The following is a 21,021-nucleotide window of genomic DNA, read 5'->3' as shown; positions in this document are numbered from 1 at the left end:
CATCTAAGCCTCTCTCTTTTTTTCTTTTTCTTTCAATTTTACATTTTTGTATCACCTACATATATTTTGCATTTCCTCATAGATACATTATATATACATATATTATATATTTAGTACCATACCAACATATTAAAAAAGAGCTTCAAGAATTATTACAAACTTCATAACTTCTTATATTAAGAGAGATGTTCATCTTTTCGTCAATTAATTATATTAAGTGTTACTACAAGTAATAACCAAAACCAAATAATGCATTTTATATTAGAATATCAAGATATACATACATTTTTATATAAAAAAGTATCTTTTGAATTCGCTTCAACATCCTACTGTGTCCCTTTCTAACAATCTGATTCACTGATGCAAAAATACTAATTTTAGTAACTAATGAAAGTCTTATAACATTTCACATTATATTATAAACATTACGTGTAACATAGTTAACAAAATCCGTCGTAGTCTAGCTGGTTAGGATACTCGGCTCTCACCCGAGAGACCCGGGTTCGAGTCCCGGCGACGGAGTTTTTGTTGTTTTATTAACAAAACCGGATTCTGGTTCAGTCTGGTTATGTAAAAAACCAAGAATATCTCCATCACAGGGGGAACCGGGAAAACCCCTCACTCAATCGGTTTAATTGCCATTCTTTCATATTATCCTTTTCTCTATATTATTGATATGCTATTTATTTAAGTCAGCGTCAAAGAAAGACTATACTCGACTATACTCCGTCGTCGTTTGAAACACGTTTGTTAGGCTTGTTCTCGAATGACAAAATTCTCAAACACATGGAATGATTTAAGAGATATTTGGCAAAATAGAACATAATTTACAATTAGCAAATTCTATAATTTTTACTGTTTTATATTATTCACAAGATTTTTCAACCCTCATCAACATTTAATATTTACAATACATATCATTTAGTTTTTTATTTTTATTTTTCTTTTATTTATTTTCTTTTTTATTATATATTCCATATAATTTAAAAATAAAAATGCTGACTAATTTAAAAAAAAATCTAAATTTTTATAGAAATAAAAAATTATATATTTTTTCTTTATAATTGGATATGCATTTTGTTTGGTGATTTTATTTGATAATATTATATATTTTTTACAAATTTTAGATTCGTACACCTAATTAATTGTACAGATGTCTATTAACACTATTAAGTGTACAACTGTTTGTACACACTATTATATTATGTGTACAAATGTTTGTACACATTATTAAGTGTACAGATGAAATTTGTTTAATTCTTAGGGTTTCAAATGTCTGTACATATGCTTGTACTACAATGTTTTTATGCAAATTATATCTATAAAGTTAATAATGTGTATAAATGTTTGTACACATAATAATGTGTATAGACATCTGTACACATACTAAGGTGTACGGATACAAAAAATTTATATAATATATTTAAAAATTATTAAATAAAATTCATATTATATTGAAAAGATAAAAAATGTATTTTTTTTGTATCTAAGAAGTTTTCTAAAAATAGATTATATTAACATTTATTTTAATAATTATGATTGGAGGGAAAAAAAAAAACTTTACTTTTTATCCATACACATACCCATTTTTGTAATTTTCTCACCAAACTTATGCCCCATCATTTCTCCCTATCTCACAAACTCTCTATTACACAACACCCTATTTTCCAATTTTAAATAGTGCATGTATTAGTTTCCTAATTAAGTTTCCAAAATGTACTAATTTGCTAACAAACTCATGATTTAATCGGCTTATATGTCCAAAAGAAAAAAATACTAATGAAGTCATTGTACATAATATATTGAACTAGATTTAGACCCGTGCTACAGCACGGGTTGGAAAAAATGTTATTATCACCTATATATTATACATGTAATTGTTTATAATAATATTTGGATGCAACTAATACAATAAATATATGTGGTAAATATAACTTGTGGAATGTTAACATATTATGTACGTTTTATATTATTAATTTTGAATTTTAGTTTATTAAAAATGGTTTTTTTTGTTGTTGTATTAGTTTTTTTTATAACATGTGTATTGTAAGTTTTTAAATATGAATATTGGTCCGAAATGAATATATATGGATCTTTTCAATATTTAGATTTTATAATGGGCCATATGTTGGTTATTAAAAAAAATAAAAATCTATGTATAATAATCAAATTTGGATCTATCTTGTTTAGAAAAGCCTATGGGTTACTAATGTTTTTAAAACAATGATCTGATTAGAAAAAAAAGGAAAGTATCTTATCCTTTAAAACTTTTTCGAAAAGACAGAAATCGGGAATTTTTTGGACAAACCATCACCCACCGATTTATCTGGAAAACCAGAAGGCGTTTGTGTTTCAGTTTTCAAATACGCATGGTTGATTCGATCAATTTATTGGATCTTATTCTTTTCCGATTGTTGAAGGTGGGTGAGGTCAGGTGTGGGATGATGCTCTAAGATTATATTCTTCGCCGTCGGTAAGCAAATTCAAATTGCTTTTCCTATCTTCTCCTATCATTTATGTATTCTAATTTATAAATCACTAATCCGTTAGATGATCCAATTGTTACTTCGATTTTTTGTATAATCGAAAACTCTGTTTTTTAAACTGTAGAATCCGGATCGTCGTTTTCTCAAAAAGCTATATGTATTGGCGTTTCTTAATTTTTATATCATTTATTTGTACTAACACGATTTTGTATATTCTACAAGTTTGTATATACTGCGCTTTCTGATGAACATCCATGGAAATAGTTAATATCGTATGAAAACAATGCTTTAGGAGTAAATGGAATCTACATATATTCTTCTAGGTAGAAGATAAGTATTCTAGCTTTTTTATTTAGAATCTATAGTTTTAGTTTCTTCATAAGTTGGTTTATCAATTACGACACTATGGATGAGGAAAATAGTGTTGATATAGAAATTGATATCATTTGATATTTTCCTCTGCAGGTTTTGATGGTAATCAAGTCAATCAGAATGATCAGACATTAAGACAGAGTTCATAGATAACCCGTTTTTCTTCTTCGATAAAGAGGTTAGTACTTGAAATGATCCAATTTTTTTGTTTATTATATAATAATTATGTAGAAAATAATGGAGAAATGTTTAAACAGAGTTGCTAATTTAAATCGAAAAATAATGAGAAAATAAAGAGTTGTTTTATAAAATTTATTGTATGAGAAACAATATCTTTGCTTCAAAATTACAATCACTCCTGAGCTAGTATAAAAGCCTTCTGTATACGAAAGTTATATGTAACATAATTAGTAAAATCATAAAAATCATAAAAGACATGAACTATTAATAAAACTGTTACCTTTTAATATCAAGTAGTGGAATTTGTTGATCTTTTTTTCTAGTAAAGATTTTGGAAGACTTCTTTAAAAACAACATTCTTTGTTGTTTGATGTGGTTGTCCTTCTATGTCGGTAATGAGAATCTTCAAACCAGTTTTACTTTGAACTCTAGACATGGCGACATACAATTGACCATGTAAGAAAACTGGTCTAGGTAGAAAAATTCCCACACGTTGTAGTGTCTGCCCTTGACTCTTGTTGATAGTCATAGCAAAAGCCGCAGCTAAAGGAAATTGCCTACGCCTCATTTTAAATGGCAATATGGCATCTGATGGCGTGATTAGCATCCTAGGAATAAGAACTATCTTTCCAACTCTATTACCTGTAATAACCCTAGCTTCAATCACATGATCTGCCATTTGAGTGATCTGTAGCCTTGTTCCGTTGCATAGCCCTTTAGATGGGTCAATGTTCCTAATCAATATTAGCGGACAACCTATTTTTAGTCGCAAACAATGGTTAGGCAACCCAGAAACTTTTATACCATTCAAAAAATCTGGATAGTAAACTGGATTATTTGTAGAACTCTTGTCGGAAGGATCAATACTATCTGAGCTTAAATATACTCTTTCATCACCTACATATAAATCACACAAAATTTTTTCAACTTATACATGACTGTTTCAATTTAGATTGTAGAATATACTTACTAAATAACTGTAGGAACACTTACCATTCAACATTGATAGCATTCGTTCATTGTCTGAGTTGACATCCTCATTTGTTGGACATAAAATAGCTATTCCGTGAAAAAATGTTGGATCCTCTTCATTCATGAATATATGTAATGAAAGTCGATTAGCATTACTTATATACAAAGTAAGATTTTTTTGAGGATTTTTTTTCTTAGTTAAAGAATACGATATCGGAGATTTCGTATGATATTGTTAAATTATTAAGATTTTATTCCTTTTTTGATTCATATTATTATACTTTGGCTTAACTTTCTAAATACCTTTGGTTATTAATAAATTTGTGGGAATAAATTCGTGGGAAATATACAATTAGAATATTGAGTTTAGAGATTTTAGGTAACGACATGATAAAAGACGATTTGATTTGTTAATCAAATATTTTGAAGTATATATTTTGGAATATTTAAGATAAACCGTTTGGTGGAAGATAAATCTTGTTAACCATTTGGTGAAATATTTTATTAGTTATGAAAGTTATATGTAGTTGTGAAGGTATAACTGTTTATTAATATTTAGTTTTTGGAATTAGTGTATAATTTATAACCTATATGCGGAATATATTACCAACTATTTATTAATAATATAAAGTCTATAAAAACTAGGTCCTGTATTTCCGTTTTATTAAAAGGGAAATTATTGATTATACACACATTCAAAATATGCTAAACCGACCCAAAATGCATTTTTTATTTTTTTTTCCAACTTGGACTAAGCTTAAAATTTCTTAACAAACAACGCTCTATACGTGCGGTTAGTTTATTGCAGTTTTAAAAAAAAAAAATTGTAAGGTTTTATAGGTTTGGTTTAGATCAGATCTATTAACCAGCAGGTTGATCAGTTTTAACTTAAAATATGTATAATTTGGTCATAGGATCATGATGAATGCACACACCGATGACGTTCAGCTGGTACAACTTTACAGGCAATCGATTGTGCAGAAAATGTAAAGAAAAAGCTGATCAAAAGACTCAAAACTGATAAAAAAACGAAATATACAGCGTTTAATAAAGAAAAAAGAGAAAAAGAGTCATTACTTCCATTGAATGTAATTATTGTTAATATTGGACCACCGTGTATGGGTATGGCTAAATTTGAAATTTTCTATGTTAAAAGCCTAAAACATTCAAAGTCCTCTTATGTCCGCCTACACCAATAGTTGTACAACAAAACATTTATATTATGTTTTTTTGTCAATTATTTAATTTATATTAATAATCAGAACAAACATTAAAAATTATGTTTTTAAAAAGGGAAAATGCATGTATAATTCGGTAAGCTATTCTTGTTTGACGAGACTGCAGATTACAAGAATGGAAAATTATATTTAAGTTCACGTGTCATTTAAATAGTAACTCATTTGTAAGTTAGTTATAAAATGAAACATATTTAACTTTGCATGATATTTAGAATCAATCAAAAATACCAAAATTAAGCAAAAAAAATCATCATGAATGCTTTAACCAAACAAAAATAAAGACTTTCATACCTTCACGTTTTTAAATGAAATGCTGAAATGGGTTTTTGTTTTTTTTATGTCACGAAAAAATATAAAATGTTGAATTCTTGAACCAAATAACAAACACCCAACACATGCAATCCTAAAAAAGGCCACACTTGTCTTAATTCATGAACAACACACTTGTCCTGTAACTGTAGTCAAATAATTGTGATATTGTCCAAATACGAGTCCCCTTTAAAAGACGGTGTTTTGGTCGGCTAAAACCCCTTTGTATTAGGCTGATCATGGGTGCGAAATGAACCAAATATAATTATCTAAACGTAAGAAATTAGGTCATAAATTTTTCAATACATGAGTAACTTTGTGTACTCAATGTGGGATTTTAGCCACTCTCATTCGTCAACGCTAACTATAAATCCGATGCTCTCGACATACCAAAATAAAAATAAAAATAAAAAACTACGAATTGTTGAAAAGGATGGGTACTTTATTCATTTGGTGGTTATTAAAACTTAATTAGTCCACGTCCAAAACAAAATAGTTTAAGCAAATTTTGCAGAACTGCACAAAGGGTCAGCTATATTATAGTAGGGATAAATATGCGGCTATTCCGGAAATTTATCATGATAAACTTTCTGTTTCTTTTTGTATAATAGGAACGAATAGAATATTATATTTTTTACAGAAGATATTAGTTGGTAGTGGAGACTAAGCTTTTTTGCTTAATCATGAATTATGAAGTATACAAAAGATGTCTTTTGATCTAATTGATTCGTAAATTTATTTCTTTTCAGAATACCCTGAAAATCTAACTAATATTATCATTTCTCTAACGTATTAGAATCATTTCTCTAACTAATATTCCTAATATTAAACTTTTACGAGTTGGTTAGCGTTATAACAACAAAAACGCTTCAAAATCTCAAAGGTTTACGCCGCTTGATAATATTGATTATATAAATTAAAAATTAACTTAATTTTCCTCTTGCACCGACCTCAAATTTATCTGACAAATTAAAATAAAAGGTGACAGATAAATTTAGCTTGTTTCTTAAGTGAATTAGCTATAAACTCCTGTCCTTGATACCGATTGTAATTAATACATGTGGAATATTCGAGTAATGGAAATAAGAAATTAATGATCTATTGTATCCCCAAAGGAAATATTTTTTTTTTCTTTTCTTTCTAAACCTGTTGCTTGATATCCTCAACGAAGTTGACTTTAAAAGTTCGTCTAGCCACGATACTAGTTGGAAAACTAAATCAACAACGAAGAATAATTCAGCTGCCGTATCAAATGCAGCATGTATCGTCTTTACCAATTGATCACGCTGTTAATCTTCTTGATGCCTATAGATAATTTTTTTATTATATATATATATATATCCACTAGATTTTTTATTCATATATTTATACATATTTCTTCTTCTTCTCATCTTTAATAATACAAATACATGAGTTTATATATATATATTTAAAATAGCATAAAAATATACGTATATATCCACTTTTTTTTTTATTCATGAATTCATCACTTTTATATGGTAGTAAATATTTTCTTGATCTCTAATACTTTTATAAGATTTTTGTTTAAAAAAAAATACATGAACATACTACTAAAAAAAACAGAAAAAAAGTCTATAAATAAATGATTTTTTTGTTTCTCTTTATTATTACGTGTGGAGTATACTTTAATAAAACAAAATCTTCCAAATCACATCTATCAAATAAAACAGTGATTTGAACCTTTCAAACTAGTAATCGCAGTCACAACCAACCCTTTTGATTGTTCAGTGGCATCGTCCTCGTCACGCCTAACCTTTTATTAGTATAATTTTTTTTTTTTAATTAAAAAATATATTATGATAACCATTCCTCGTCGTCCTTTTCGGCTTTCTCCGAGTGTTCTTATTTCTTAATATTCTCTTCTCTATCTACTCTCCTCCCGTCAAAAATAAAAATCACTCTTTTCTCTTTTGTTTTCACAATGACATGCCTTTGATCCCTTCTATACTATATTCTCTAATTTAACTAACTCTTCATCGTCGTAGATACATTTTTTTTTTTCTAACCAATGGGGATGCTCTGGGATTCGATTCTATTGTTACTAGTGGCGGCGTTTGCTCTGTTCTTGGTTAGGGTCGTGTTATTCAAAACAGGATTGATATACATGGTGAAGTTATGGAGAAGGAAGATGATCGACACGTTTCATGTTTACCAATTCTACAAGGTACCTGAGTTCAACGACAACGTACAAGAGAATCAGCTCTACCTCAAAGTCTACGCTTATCTCAATTCCTTAAGCTCTATCGAAAACTCCGATTTCACCAACCTTTTCACCGGGAAAAAGACTAACGAAATCATCCTCCGTTTAGATCGGAACCAAGTCGTTGGCGACGAGTTCCTCGGCGCTAGGGTCTCTTGGATCAACGGACAAGACGAAGACGGAGTCAGAAACTTCGTTTTGAAGATTCGTAAAGCTGACAAACGAAGGATCCTCGGTTCTTATCTCCAGCATATACATACTGTATCCGACGAGCTTGAACAGAGGAACACAGAGCTCAAGCTATTCATGAACGTCGATGATGATCATCAGAACGGACGGTGGAGATCGATTCCGTTTGATCATCCTTGCACCTTCGAAAACATCGCCATGGAAACGGATCTGAAGAACAAAGTCAAATCCGATCTCGAATCATTCCTCAAAGGTAAACAGTACTACAACCGTCTCGGCCGTGTTTGGAAACGGAGTTACCTTCTCTACGGACCTTCCGGCACCGGTAAATCAAGCTTCGTCGCCGCCATGGCTAATTTCTTGGATTACGATGTTTACGATATAGATCTCTCCAAAGTTGTTGATGACTCCGATCTCAAGATGCTTCTCTTACAAACCAGAGGCAAATCTGTGATCGTCATCGAGGATCTCGATCGGTACCTCTCGGCGACGAAATCAACCACGACGGCTGTCACTTTATCTGGGATTTTGAATTTTACAGATAGTATTTTGAGTTCTTGCGCCGCCGATGAACGGATCATGGTGTTTACCATGACTGGGAAAGAGCTGATTGACCCGGCTATGCTTAGACCGGGTCGGGTCGACGTTCATATCCATTTCCCGTTATGTGATTTCACGGCGTTTAAAACGCTGGCTAATAACTACTTGGGTGTTAAAGACCATAAGCTCTTCTCTCAAGTTGAAGGAATATTCCAAAACGGTGCGTCTTTGAGTCCTGCCGAGATCGGTGAGTTGATGATCGCGAATCGTAACTCGCCGACTCGTGCGTTGAAGTATGTTATTAACGCTTTGCAGACTGATGGGGATAGGAGAGGAACTGGACGGCGTTTGCTTTTAGAAAGCGGTTCGAGAAGAGGGACGACGGAGGAAGTCTCTCAAGATATGAGTGGTTTGCTTTGCGGCGGTGGAGGAGGGAGTTCGCCGGCGGTGAAGGAGTTTAGGAAACTGTATGGGTTGTTGAGGATTAAAAGTAGTAGGAAATCTGGATCGTTCGATGTGAGGGACGGCTAGTGATTACAAAAAAGATTTTAACGAGTCAGCAGCCACGTGGGTTGATTTAATTGGTTAAAAGAGTCTGGACAAAAAGCGCAGACTAGAGAATGTTCTTTACTTTTGTTTTTTATTTTGTTGGGTTTTTTTTTTTAGTTTAATGTACATAAAATTTTATAAGGTTTTGCTTTTTGTTTTTTTTCGCTACCATGGAAAATGAAAAGCTAACAGATTCTGGATCTTGTACAATAAACATTTTTTTAAAAAAAACTTCCACAACGTTAGGCCAAGTGGTAATTTTTTGAAATACCAAAATACTGTATGCTTTATTTTGCTCGTTGCCTCCTCAGTTACTTCAAGGAACCGTGAGTGTGTTAGCGATTGCGTTTAAGAGAGGAGTTTCTTGTATTGATGCGTTTGTTTTGTCGTAGGAGCTTTCTCCAAAGGAGCCAATGAGTGTTTCCTCTTTTTCCTGGGATTGCCAACTTCTATCTGCAAATAGCTTCCCACGTTAGCAATCAATCATTCAGAATTGAACAAAGAATTGGATTTTATTTACCTTTTTTTTCTTTCCATAAACTACATTCTACAACTACACATCTTTATTTATTACTACATCATGGAACGTCTCTACATCTTATTTATGTACATAAGCAGCCTTCACACTGATGCAGGTCTTTTATATTTATTTGGGTTTTCTTTTTTGGTCTTTCTCTAGGTGAAATAAGTGTCTTCTGGTTGACTAACTCTTGTTCTGTGTAGGCTGAAACAGAGTGTCAAGTTATGTGCTCTGCCTAACTGCCTTGTCTTATCTTGTGTTTTTAGTTTATCGTATGACTCGTGTTACTCTTTAACTTGTCATCAACTTTGACCATGTTCGCACAAGAGAGCGCCATACGGAGAGACACTTTGAGCCATCCATATGATAAAGTTTTCAATGTTCGCTTTTATTCAATACGCAACTAATGAAGATGCAACCAAAGCTCTTGACTCTACTCAAAACAGGTAAACACACACTTAGTTAGTACCTTAGGATAGGGTACTCATCCCTTACATGTGTTTCCTCTCTTGGCAGCAAAATATAGGATAGGGTTGTTTCTGTTGAATATGCATTGAGGGATGATGATGAAAGAGAAGATAGGTATGCGGCTAGTCCAAGAAGGAGACATTTTAGTACGAGTCTTCACCACTTATGACTTGAATCGTATGGGCTACATGTGGTGTAGTAGAAGTATTATTAGCTTTTTCTAATGACAATGATTTCTTTTGGAATTCAATGTTTGGATTCTGCCAAATCATTTAAGTTTTTGATCATGATCAAAAGAGCTTTTTCCATTTATATTCATTCAGAAACATTAATAAGTTCTTTAAGAAGAAAGAGAATACACAAGGAGGGAGGATGATCAAGGCAGAGAAGAGTGATTGTGGTTAGAGAGTTCTTGGGTGAGTGCTTTCTCCAGCCAAGTTTGTGCATCTTCCATCATCTCGGGGCTTAACCGAACCATGAGAACGCAGAATTCGGTTTGGTTAAGAGCACCGTCTCCATCGAGGTCACCTTCTCTAACCATTCCTTCAGCATCTTCCTTGCTCATACCTTGAATCCCAAGTATCCCTGAGTTTCGTCTTAGAGACTCGGCTGTGATGAGATCTCTCTGTGGATCCGCAAGCAAACTGAAACCTTTGCATAACTCTGATACAAAGTCTTCAACATCCATCTTCTCTGCCATAACCGGTAACATATCTTCGTATTTGGTCTCCATCTTCGTGGTAGTTTCTTCTAGTATCATGGATTTCTCGGTTGGTTCCATTTAGAGGAAGATAACGAGAAGATGATAGACAAAGAGAGAGAGAGAGAAGAGATTTTGGTGAACTACAATTTGATTAGTCCAATGGAATATATAAGTGAGTGGCGTATCTGTTCTGATCTAGTGATTGTCACGTTCGAACCTAATCTTGTGGTCTTTAAAACTATCTCTTGAATCATAGCCGTTGGAAATCTGAGAGTTGAAATAACGAACGGCTGTGTATCATTCCAAGATTAATGCGATTCCGTGAGTACGGAAGCAGGTGATTGTTAGGTGGTTTCGTGGAAAGTTCTAATGGCCCGTGAATACGACGCATTCCCACTCCATATATCAGATTATTATCCAAAAGGTAAGCTTCGGAGAAGTTTCGTTTTCTTGATTTCTTGTGCCGTATCTTTCGATTTTTTGTTTGTTTGTTATCAATGCAACTTCGAATTCTCTGATTCTCTCCTTACAATAACAACGACAAGAAAATAGCTCTTTCTCCGTCCAAACTCCAAACTTAAACTGAGTTGACGTAACGGTATTTTTTTTGTCTGAATTTGAGATTGACTATTATTTGGTTAAAAAAAAAATGAATTCAAGTATAAAAGATTATTAATAGGTTTTATGCATGAGTTTGAAAAAAACAATACTTTATTGTATAGGATAAGTTAGTTATTATTAATCTCCTAAGCATTCGATTTAAAGAGTACATCACACTAACGTTTCTAAATCGAGAATTTATATATGAATAAAATCTTTTACGAAAACACTTATAGAGTTTATACGTACAGTTAGAAGAAGCGATGAATACTTTAGTTACATACCATGTAATGTAACAATACTCGCGAGATTCGTATTCACATATTCTTCTACCCATACACAAACGCCCTGATTTATATCGACAAACCAAAATGAAAAACCAACCCAAATTACCATCAAACCCCAACTATAAAAACATTTAGAAAATAAATATTTGATTTTAACAAAAACCCCAAAAAGAAAGGAGAATAAAAAAGACTATGTTGTGTTAGCTAAGTTCTGACAACTTTAACTAAAGTAACCCATGTGAGGCCAAAGATCATGAAAGATAATTAGAAAGCTAATTTCACAGTCTCCTTTTTGATCATTTTGCTTCACCATGAAGATCCTCCTCCTGTTGTACTGAACATCCCACTCCAATATCCATTACTAGGACTTGAGTTATTATTATTGTTTCCATGACTCTTCTGTTGTTGATTATCATGATGATCAACTTCTTGTGTTATGCTTGATGAAAGCTCCTTCATTTGATCCCCAAATGGAAACAAAACTCTACCCTGATGATGATCATTGTGAGCTTCGGACCTATTGTTGTTGTTGTGTCCAAGCCCTTGTTGATCGGTAGAGAAGGAGAGATTACTTGGCTTGTAGTCTACCATTGTTGGAAACCCTGAAGAAGTGTAAAGCACAGTGTTTGAATCCATCATTGGACCGGGAGGCATGAACGAGTTAATCCCTGATCTTGAAGAAACATTAACTCCGGTTCTTAAAAGCTCAAGGGCTGAAGCAGGAGACGACGAGGAGCCATAGAGGGAAGAAGATGACGAAGGCTGTTGATGAGTTATGTTACCATTTCCTTCCATCTTCGGCATCTGAAGAAACTGAGACATATGAACATGATAATGATGATGTTGATCTTGCATGACAGGGAAAGACAGCAAGTTGAGATCTTGCGATGACCCTTTTGATTTATTATGGATTTGGTTGGAGAAGAGAATTGGTGGGTTTAGATCTGGAAGTGTTGTGGTCAAACCAAGTGAAGATGGTATCGTCTGAAGGATGTTTGATGAAGAAGAAGAAGATGATCTCTTGTTCTTTCTTGAGCTTCCTCCCACAGGAACATTCCTAAGAGACCCACCTTCTGTCCAATACCTTCGACAACCTTTGCAGAAGTATCTTGGTTGTGTGAGGCTATAGTTGTTGTAGTAACAAAACTTTGTGTTGGTTGAGTTACACCTTGGACAATTAATTTTCTCTAGTGGTCTTGCTTTCCTCTCCGCCACAACCGCCGTGTTGTTATTGTTGTTGCTTACGCCGGAGACGGTGGTTCCAGCGGCTGAGACGCCGTTCGATGTGAGAATGGCGTTTGGCCTTGCATTGGATGCTGTGTTTGATTGATGTGTACTGTTGTTAGGAATCATGATCTGATCCATCGGTTTTACGTTCATCATTTCTTGAAAACCCTAGAAAATGATTTCTAAATAGTTAGTTAGAGCTTAATTTGAAACCCTGTATTAGACCATACGGACTCATAAGTTAAAAAATAAGCTAATTAAGACATTAAACATATGATTAATTCACAATATGCTTTGCAATTCTAAGCACTATACACGAAACATGCACATTAGATTTTTCCTTATTTGATATCTATATAATATGTACATATAGGGTTTGGTGGAAAGAGGAAAAGAGATGAACACCAAGAATTACAAAGGGTAAATAACAAATCATGACTTTCTTTTAATATCTCTATTAGTTTCTCAAAATATAATTAATGATTAATCACATGAAAAGGCTGAGAAAAAAGTGTTGTGAGCTGCCTATAATGTATCACTATTTTTTTCTTTCCGACCTCGAAACCTACAAAAATAATAATTTTCCCATGCAAATTATTCATTGAAAAAAATCTTAAATACACATATCTCTATTCTCCATAACCACAAACACATGACCATGATGATATTCATCTAAGTATGAAATCTTTCACGGATCATGAAGTAGGCTAAGAAAAAGAAAAGAGAGAAAAAGGAGGAAGTAGTTAATAAGAAGAAGAAGAAACAAAAGAGAAGAGTCAAAGGAAGATCTTTTAAGCACCTGTGTCCACTTCGTAGCGTCCATGACTTCCGACAAAGAGAAAGCCAGAGAGAGAGAGAGAGAGATGTGTGTGTGGGTTTTGAGTAAAGGCCAAAGAGAAGAATGTTTTTTGAGAACTTTTTTTTTTTTTTTTGCCTTTTCTTTGTTTGTGAGTGATGGCTCTTCTATGCGTTGCCTTTCACTTTATGGATGATGAAAAAAGAGCCAGCGAAGAAGACGGAGAAGAGAAGAACCCAAATTTTAACTTATTATCTAAGAGAATATAGCTATTCATATATAACTAAGATGTGTTTTGAGTAGAATAATTCAGTTCTATTAATACTATAGTTTAAATATGATTCATTGAATAGAAAAGAAAAATTATGCCATTACGATTATCATCATGAAAAAATGTTTGATTTAGAGATTAAATTATGATCTGTAATTTCATAATTTCGTCCGTCTAATTCGGGAGAAAACTATGGATTAAACTTTTTAAAAAATTTCGGTTATAAAAAAGATTAAAAGTAAGAAAAAAAAGAAAAAGTTGGGTTTGTTGATTTTGACTAGTGATGATGTCTCGTGACCGCTCTCTCTTGCTAGCTCTTTCTGGTCCCTCTTTAAAAAATATATACATACTTTTCTAAGAGAGAAAAATCGTGTGTAAGGAATTATGTCCTCTTGCTAAAATAATATATTTGTGAAGGGATATAAAACGCTGTGTGTGTATCATGATAATGCATAGAGTGAGTGGAACTATGAGTTGTAAGCTATTTCTCGGCCTCCCATTTTGTGATTGGATACTATTTGTTGGCCATATATGGTCCATCAAATCGCCTAGCTATATTTTTAAAATCCCAATACCATACCTATATGTATATACACCACATGTCTTGCGTACATGTGATTTAGTGGCTTTGACACCTAAATTTAGCTCGACTTTAAAACTTTACTATATAAATATACAGTACGATCTCCATTTTGTGTAAGTAACCGATGAGATTCGTCAATGGTTGAAATACAACTTTGTCATTCTATAGTTCATTTGTTTTTAATGATTACGACATAACACATAATGTTACCAAACAACACCAATATCAAGTTACATGTATGTCTATTCTGTCAAACAATCTTAGTTTTTTTCAGATGTCATTACATCATACACATCTAAAGTTAAATATGATTTTAATTAAAAGTGATCATAAAGATTAGAACATCTTATAATGAAAAGTATATACTGTGAAATATAAAGTATGTGTACACGGAAAAATTCATGAGAGGTATAATAATAGAACCGTGTGAACCGGCTAGGTGTGTAGATGATTCTACACGAGGTAAAAGCAAAAAACAACCTAATCGTATACACTGGATGCTTTATCGTAATGAATGAATTTGACCCCTTTATAATCAATTCATAGATTATACAACGAATAATATAATAAACGAAAAAGAAATCCAAGTTAACAAATTAAAATATAAACAAGATTGCATCTATTTGGAATTTTGGAGGAGGAGAATTTTGAAAAAGAGGACGAGGGAGGGAGTGAGAAAGAGAAGGACCGACAGGAAGCGACAAAAAGGAGGTGGATATGGGTCCCACACTTCGTGGCGTGATTGAGATTTTTGTTTTTTTTTTTTTCTTACAAATATTAGAGACTGTTCTAGTTTTTATATTTTCTTGGTTGATGTTGACATCTGTCTTCTCTTACCCAACACCTTCCCCCACCCAATGAAAATATCTCTATCTCTATCTCTATCTATTCGTGTCGTTTCACTGTTTCAGCTTTCCCTTGCCTGCCGTTTTGCTTTAACGACTTGCCAATTGCCACTTGTCCCTTCCTAAGTCGGTTAGCAGTGTATTTTGTTTTCTTTCTCTTCTAGTTGTGTTGAGTTTTAATAAATAGTGTAAGCCCAACAACAATTATGGCCCAACAGGCTCGTTACAATTAAATAGTTTATCCGACACCGTTTCGATGTGACGGTGATCATCTAATTCAACTACTGTACTCGCTAACGTGGAAAGGTCGGAAGCAAGTGAAGAAGAAGAAGAAGATGGGAACAAGTGTAGCGCCATGGAAGCAACTGCTCTTTAGTGCAATTGAATCTAATTCTCATCTAAGCCACTCTTCTTACCTTCAGCTCGTATGTGTTTTTTTTTATTTATTCTTCTTCTTAATTTTCTCATCAAGGCGTTGTTGTTCATCTGCTGATGTGTTTGTGCGTGTGTGTTTCAGGCGACGATTGGTTTAAACGGACGGCCTTCGAATCGTACTGTTGTATTCAGGTGATTACCTATGCGTGATTTTCTCCCGTTTAATTGTGTTTCGATTTTGGTCAGGTAGTGAACGTTTTGGTTTTGTTTGGTAGGGGATTTGAAGAGCACAGTGATAGAATTCAAATCAACACCGATCTTCGTAGTCGTAAGGTCTTCGAGATTTTTCCAAGTTATGATGAAAGCTACTTGCTTGCAGATTCTTTTTATTTATTTATAAAGCTCTCTCTTTGATCCTGTAAAATCTCTGCATTTTTTTTGTTTGCAGATTGAAGAGCTTAAGCATTGTCCGTTTTCTGAGGTAAAACAGTTTCTTTAAGGTCGATTTAAGATTATACTTTGCCGAATCTCGCGTTGATTCTTACTATGGTGGTTGTTTTTGTTTTCACAAGATATGTTGGTATTTCTCGGATACTTGGGAGCAATTCCGAATCAGTGGAAGAATTGAGGTCATTGATGCTTCGAACCCTGACCAGACTAAGCTTCAGGTTGGATTTACATCTTTAAACCTTTATACTAAAGTGTGATCATTTAGTACTATCTTGGAAAGGAAGAGACACTTTTTTTTATGTGTTTATCGTTTTGATTTTGGTTGCTTGATGTGTTATATAGCAAAGAGAGAAAGCTTGGTTTGCTAATTCCTTAAGGTCAAGGCTTATCTACATCTGTCCTACTCCCGGTAGTCCTTACAACAACACTGAGCAACCAAACCAAGAAGTTAAATTAGATCCCTCAAGTGGTCCAGTTCCTGACTACTGCCTACTGCTTCTAGAGCCAGAAAAGGTTTTGTTTTTGTTTTTGAAACTTTCTTTCTTGAGTTGTCCCCTACATAGAAGCAGGTTTCTCATGAATGAATTCCCCTGAATGACAGGTTGATTACTTGAATCTGAAAAGCAATCAGAGGCTTTTGTTTTCGTCCATGTCTAGTGGAACTGGACAGAAGTGCTGGACTTCAGAAAAGGTTAACCCATAATTAACTTTTTTTTTATCTCCGAGAGGGTGATTAAAGAATGCGTTTGTGGATTTCCCTTATGTCATACGCCTGTTTGTAGCAATTCATAATACTTTTACTTTTCTTACTCTTGGCTTTGGAGCGTGTGACAATCTTTGTTTTTGTTGGGTTAGATCATATTAAAATATCTGAATAAAAGAATCTGAATCTTCTTCGTCTATACCATAGTCTCTATCCCTTTGAATGCCATTTTCATATGCTCTAGAAATAATGAATAAGAGCAAGGCAGATAGAAGCGTGTAGTTCTCTTTCTGTGGTTGTTACCCAAAAAATCCTTCCTCTGGAAACTAGTTCCCTGTCACCACTTGTTAATATCTATTAAGCTAGCACTTTGGTAGATCTGGAGGAGGATGAGGCAGACTCTCCTGCACCTTCTTGCCATTTTTCACTATAAACATAGTGCTCATTCCCCATGTTTGATGGATGTCGAAATGACAATGCAATAACCAGAGCCCTGTTCATTATAAAAGGAAGAATTTATCAGCAAATTGTCATGTGTGTTGTGATGTAAGGAGTTTTGTGAAAAAGAATACCTGGATTGTTGGCAACAAACCGTATTGCGGCCCATCCTCCTACTGGGACTCCAATTGTGTTCAAGCATGGAGGATCCTCCAGGTTAAATTGTGCTGTTTGTTCATCATAGTTACCTGTGCCATAGCCAATAACATAAAAGCTGTGTCCATGAAGATGAATTGGATGATTTTCTGTTGTGAGTGTGCCAGTATTCTGGAAGATGATTTGTATCCTGCTCCCATACTCGAAAACTATTGCTCTAGTCCCATTTGCAGCCTGCGTGTCATTGGCTATGTCATTGGGTGCCCCACTGACAAAGTCATAGGATTTTTCAGGCGTGGTTGGGAAATCTAAAGTGAAGTAACCTTCCAGTTGCTTGTAGTAAGCTTCCAAGATCGAGGCTTTAGGTTCGACGAAGCTGATGTTGTTCATTGAAGCTGCTAGTCTTCCTTTTCTGGGACCTTGGCACTTGTTGTTTGGATCTTCAGAGTTACACTTGTTTACATTTATTCCGATTGTGATGAAGAGATGAGCGTCAATTTTTCTTGGAACATCAACTACATTTAGACTTCTGAGCCCATCCATGACAGTCTTAACAGCAATATTATCATTAAAAACAGGTAACTTGCCTGGTACTGTTGCACTGTTGGGCAATGCACCAATGTATTGGAAAGTAGCTATGGCTGATGTGTTTTGGAACTTGACGTTCTTTGCAGACTCGTACGGACCCATGGCGATGGAGTATATCCCAACGGCTTGATCAGCTGTGACAAGAACGTTCATTGTCTGTCCTGGTACAAGCATCACACGCTCTGTTGCAAATGGTTTGGTGTACTCGCCATCTACTTCCACTATGGTCAACTTGTGATTAGCTATGGTGAAGAAGGTCTCCATGTTAATGCCAGCATTTATCAGCCTTAGTAGGTACGTCTTCCTTGGCACTATCTTAATCTTATAAACATCTGAAATATAAAGATATAAAAATAAAGGATCCACGATCTGTTTTCTCCATATATACCAATCATACCATTTTTCATCTGATATTTACCATTAGAGGAGCAATTGTAGTTAGGTCCTGGTTGACCATTAATTGTGAATGCATCTGCTGGAGGAGGAGGTCCTCCACTCTCCAGTACATTTTGTTCCAGCTCCACCACGTTCTTAAGCCAATACTCACCTAGATTTATCAGGAGAAACAAATTCAGTGAAACTAGTTAGTGAAATAGACTTGACTTTATTAAGAATAAAGATTACCTAGGAGAATTGTATGCTCGTTGAAGGGTTTCTTGAATGGGTAAGGAACAGATGCTTTAGGATATACAATAAGCGGACCATATACTGTAGCCCTAAGCCAAGAAAAGTGTGCATGCCATAAAAAGGTGCCCTTTTGTTGTGCCACTGTGAAGTTGTATGTGAAACTTTGTCCACTCTGAATTGGACATTGTGTGATATAAGATGGACCATCATACCAACATGATAGTTTTTGCTTAATACCATGCCTGCGCATAATAAAAACACGTTTGTTAGTCTAGAGACTTCGTCTTATGTGCATTTATATTTTATGTACATGTGTATATGTCTATCGACATACACATACCAATGAATTGTGGTATTATAGGGGGTCATGTTGATGACTTTAACGACAATTCTGTCATCTTCTTGAGCGGATATTGCAGGGCCAGGGAATTTCCCGTTGACTGTTACAATCTCTTTTGTTTGGCATAGCCTAGTGAGTCTTATTGTTTGTACCTGTTAGAAAATTCAGTGACACAACAGACCTCTGTTTAGAAATCTGAATACAGTGAAGATAGACAAAAAAATATGCATGTGTTCCATGTTGATTCTAAATTTCTAATTTGAATATTTAGGTCATTTACGTTGCTGATACCTTGAATTGGTAGAACCTAGTTGCAGCGCCAACCCAGCCAAGATTCATTACTTGAAGAGTGAACAAGAAAAAGCTAAGCCGGAACAAGGACGGGACAGCTGAATTGGTCATCTTGCATGAGAAGAGACAAGGAGATTTGAGGTTGAAAGGTACTGATTTATGCAACTGATTTTATAGTGTTCGAAGGTAAAAGTTAGGAAATATAATATATAGTGATGAAAAAGAGTCTCATGATTTGAGAGAGTTGGGAACAGAGACATAAGTGATTATAAGGTGTTGGGAAGGCGTGACTTGTTTCTTGACCCCAGCGTGAGATTGAAGGCAACACACGAGTTACTCTAAAAGGGTTTTAAAAGGAGAAATATACTCTTAATTAGTGTCTGTTCTTTGATTTTGAATCAGTAAAAGCTTTATGCATTATGATGCAGGATCTTCTACCAAACTAGTGAAACTGCTGACTGATCTGGACCAACCCAGTTTACACCAAGACTACTTTCTTCTTCAAGCTTTAGTGGAACCGACCTGGTGACTAATTCTTTTGACCTGTCGTTTATTTACTGGAAACCATACGAGTTTTGGGATTAGCCGGGATAAGTGAGAGGTGCATGATTTAGCATCATTAGAGAGTGTTTAGTAGGGTCGTGTTGGTATATTAGAGTGTTAAAAGAGAAAGAAACAAGAAAGAGTAAGAAGGGATCAAGTTTCTTGGTCGGAAGTTTGAATGGTCTTAATTCTTTATTGGTCGTGTCATCATCAAAGTTCGTGCACGCCTTAACTTGCCAAATACTCATCTTATTTGTTTTTATTTTTTAGATTGGAACGTGATGATTGTTTCGAATTTTGACCTACTCATCTTCTTCATACTCGAAAGGCTAAGAGCATTAATGCGTTGCTTTGCATGAAGACGGTCGTTAATTATGTTTTGACTGATTAACAATGTTGAGTTTTAACATATTTCTGCCAAATCACGACTAAAAACATGTTTTATGTAATCGATGCCAATCTGCTCATACGTTTACAATAATGTTCTGATACGTAAAACACCATGTTATATGCCATGAAAATGTTCTATTACGAGAATCAATGTATAACTATTTTCTTTTCCCATTAGTATTTTACAAGTACATAATAGCATTACACCATATTTAAATTTTTAAGTTTCTTTTTCCTTCTCGAGCTTTTCTTCTTCGTCTGCCGTTCAAGGTATATAAGCTTATGAATTTTTCAAGTTTAGAATTGGTTTTATGATTTTGTAGTAATAATGTTGTAATATCTCATGAACCTTTATATTCACGACCGTTACAAAGTTCATACTATTATTTATAAAACCTTTAAACTTTAAAAGTTTAAATAACCATGAATATAAAGGTTTTTTAAAAAATTAAGAAATTGTGTGGTTCACAAAAAAAAAAAAAGTTAAATTTAAGTTATGTATAATGCTGATGCATGTTGGACCTAAAACACCTCTTACAGACCACAAAGAATATCGACAGGATGTTGTATCCGGTTTGCTTACACAAATTTAAAATTCAACACTTAAAAACAAAAACCAAAACCAAAACATAAAAAGAAAGTAAAAAATCCGAAAAAGAGTTAAATTTAAGTTATGTATAATGCATGTTGGACCTAGAACACCTCTTACAGACCACAAAGAATATGGACCGGATGTTGTATCCGGTTTGCTTACACAAATTTAA

At 34.0% G+C, this 21,021-nt stretch overlaps 7 protein-coding genes, 1 long non-coding RNA gene and 1 other non-coding gene across 15 annotated transcripts; 5 read left to right on the top strand and 4 right to left on the bottom strand.

The window, feature by feature from the left end:
- The first annotated feature begins 449 nt into the window (after positions 1-449).
- On the top strand, positions 450-522 carry TRNAE-CUC (transfer RNA glutamic acid (anticodon CUC)). Its single transcript has one exon. It is a non-coding gene; the product is annotated as a tRNA-Glu (tRNA).
- Positions 523-2,285: 1,763 nt separating this feature from the next.
- LOC147943061 (uncharacterized) lies at positions 2,286-5,181 on the top strand. The gene is made up of 3 exons (XR_015559010.1): positions 2,286-2,473; positions 2,952-3,036; positions 4,925-5,181. It is a non-coding gene; the product is annotated as an uncharacterized LOC147943061 (long non-coding RNA).
- LOC109133391 (uncharacterized) lies at positions 3,325-4,134 on the bottom strand. The gene is made up of 2 exons (XM_019246457.2): positions 4,032-4,134; positions 3,325-3,935 (listed from the first exon to the last, which is right to left on the bottom strand). Exons 1-2 carry the CDS (start codon positions 4,132-4,134, stop codon positions 3,358-3,360), a joined length of 681 nt encoding a protein of 226 aa, XP_019102002.2. The 3' UTR covers positions 3,325-3,357.
- A 2,147-nt stretch (positions 5,182-7,328) lies between the features above and the next one.
- LOC104793640 (AAA-ATPase At2g46620) lies at positions 7,329-9,083 on the top strand. The gene has a single exon (XM_010520037.3). It carries the CDS (start codon positions 7,587-7,589, stop codon positions 9,036-9,038), a length of 1,452 nt encoding a protein of 483 aa, XP_010518339.1. The 5' UTR covers positions 7,329-7,586; the 3' UTR covers positions 9,039-9,083.
- Positions 9,084-10,331: 1,248 nt separating this feature from the next.
- On the bottom strand, positions 10,332-10,900 carry LOC104793639 (Calcium-binding EF-hand family protein). The gene has a single exon (XM_010520036.2). It carries the CDS (start codon positions 10,823-10,825, stop codon positions 10,421-10,423), a length of 405 nt encoding a protein of 134 aa, XP_010518338.1. The 5' UTR covers positions 10,826-10,900; the 3' UTR covers positions 10,332-10,420.
- A 629-nt stretch (positions 10,901-11,529) lies between these two features.
- On the bottom strand, positions 11,530-14,248 carry DAG2 (Dof-type zinc finger DNA-binding family protein). The gene is made up of 2 exons (XM_087455302.1): positions 13,661-14,248; positions 11,530-13,029 (listed from the first exon to the last, which is right to left on the bottom strand). The coding sequence occupies exons 1-2, from the start codon at positions 13,682-13,684 to the stop codon at positions 11,941-11,943; spliced, it is 1,113 nt and encodes a 370-aa protein (XP_087311428.1). The 5' UTR covers positions 13,685-14,248; the 3' UTR covers positions 11,530-11,940.
- A 1,299-nt stretch (positions 14,249-15,547) lies between these two features.
- On the top strand, positions 15,548-20,431 carry LOC104793636 (pyridoxine/pyridoxamine 5'-phosphate oxidase 2). 6 transcript variants are annotated; one of them, XR_015560105.1, is made up of 13 exons: positions 15,548-15,781; positions 15,874-15,923; positions 16,007-16,064; positions 16,180-16,212; positions 16,304-16,399; positions 16,524-16,694; positions 16,783-16,872; positions 17,772-18,056; positions 18,153-18,360; positions 19,101-19,165; positions 19,338-19,473; positions 19,753-19,849; positions 20,138-20,431. XR_015560105.1 is itself a non-coding variant. In XM_010520033.3 (7 exons), exons 1-7 carry the CDS (start codon positions 15,692-15,694, stop codon positions 16,882-16,884), a joined length of 600 nt encoding a protein of 199 aa, XP_010518335.1. In that variant the 5' UTR covers positions 15,548-15,691; the 3' UTR covers positions 16,885-17,083. The 6 variants fall into 6 exon arrangements, 1 of the variants encoding a protein (XP_010518335.1); XR_015560104.1 differs by lacking the exon at positions 19,101-19,165; XR_015560102.1 differs by lacking the exon at positions 19,101-19,165 and having other exon boundaries at positions 19,305-19,473.
- LAC6 (laccase 6) lies at positions 16,957-19,462 on the bottom strand. Of its 2 annotated transcripts, XR_015560100.1 has the most exons (7): positions 19,325-19,455; positions 19,034-19,185; positions 18,691-18,935; positions 18,485-18,613; positions 17,802-18,398; positions 17,457-17,712; positions 16,957-17,377 (listed from the first exon to the last, which is right to left on the bottom strand). XR_015560100.1 is itself a non-coding variant. In XM_010520034.3 (6 exons), the coding sequence occupies exons 1-6, from the start codon at positions 19,433-19,435 to the stop codon at positions 17,247-17,249; spliced, it is 1,710 nt and encodes a 569-aa protein (XP_010518336.1). In that variant the 5' UTR covers positions 19,436-19,462; the 3' UTR covers positions 17,041-17,246. The 2 variants fall into 2 exon arrangements, 1 of the variants encoding a protein (XP_010518336.1); XM_010520034.3 differs by having other exon boundaries at positions 17,041-17,377; positions 17,457-18,398; positions 19,325-19,462.
- LOC109133390 (uncharacterized) lies at positions 19,559-19,746 on the top strand (the record flags this gene model as incomplete). The annotated part of the gene is made up of 1 exon (XM_019246456.2): positions 19,559-19,746. A coding segment is annotated over one exon (108 nt), but the record flags the coding sequence as incomplete, so codon positions are not given.
- Positions 20,432-21,021: the final 590 nt, after the last annotated feature.

Source organism: Camelina sativa, chromosome 6 (genome assembly GCF_030686135.1).
Source record: "Camelina sativa cultivar CO46 ecotype springtype chromosome 6, ASM3068613v1".
Lineage (NCBI taxonomy): Eukaryota > Viridiplantae > Streptophyta > Magnoliopsida > Brassicales > Brassicaceae > Camelina > Camelina sativa.
The sequence above is the reverse complement of the archived record's forward strand: the minus strand, read 5'-3'. Positions and strand labels throughout refer to the sequence as shown.

Coding starts and splice junctions, on each gene's coding strand:
- LOC104793640 (XM_010520037.3), top strand. CDS start 7,587: ATGGGGATGCTCTGGGATTCGATTCTATTGTTACTAGTGGCGGCGTTT.
- LOC104793636 (XM_010520033.3), top strand. CDS start 15,692: ATGGGAACAAGTGTAGCGCCATGGAAGCAACTGCTCTTTAGTGCAATT. Junction 15,782..15,873: donor ACTCTTCTTACCTTCAGCTC/GTATGTGTTTTT, acceptor TGTGTGTTTCAG/GCGACGATTGGTTTAAACGG. Junction 16,065..16,179: donor CCGATCTTCGTAGTCGTAAG/GTCTTCGAGATT, acceptor TTTTGTTTGCAG/ATTGAAGAGCTTAAGCATTG.
- LOC109133391 (XM_019246457.2), bottom strand. CDS start 4,134: ATGAATGAAGAGGATCCAACATTTTTTCACGGAATAGCTATTTTATGT. Junction 3,936..4,031: donor AATGCTATCAATGTTGAATG/GTAAGTGTTCCT, acceptor ATTTATATGTAG/GTGATGAAAGAGTATATTTA.
- LOC104793639 (XM_010520036.2), bottom strand. CDS start 10,825: ATGGAACCAACCGAGAAATCCATGATACTAGAAGAAACTACCACGAAG.
- LAC6 (XM_010520034.3), bottom strand. CDS start 19,435: ATGACCAATTCAGCTGTCCCGTCCTTGTTCCGGCTTAGCTTTTTCTTG. Junction 19,186..19,324: donor CTAGGTTCTACCAATTCAAG/GTATCAGCAACG, acceptor ATTTTCTAACAG/GTACAAACAATAAGACTCAC. Junction 17,378..17,456: donor GTTTGTTGCCAACAATCCAG/GTATTCTTTTTC, acceptor TATAATGAACAG/GGCTCTGGTTATTGCATTGT.
- DAG2 (XM_087455302.1), bottom strand. CDS start 13,684: ATGGACGCTACGAAGTGGACACAG. Junction 13,030..13,660: donor ACGCTACGAAGTGGACACAG/GTGCTTAAAAGA, acceptor ATCATTTTCTAG/GGTTTTCAAGAAATGATGAA.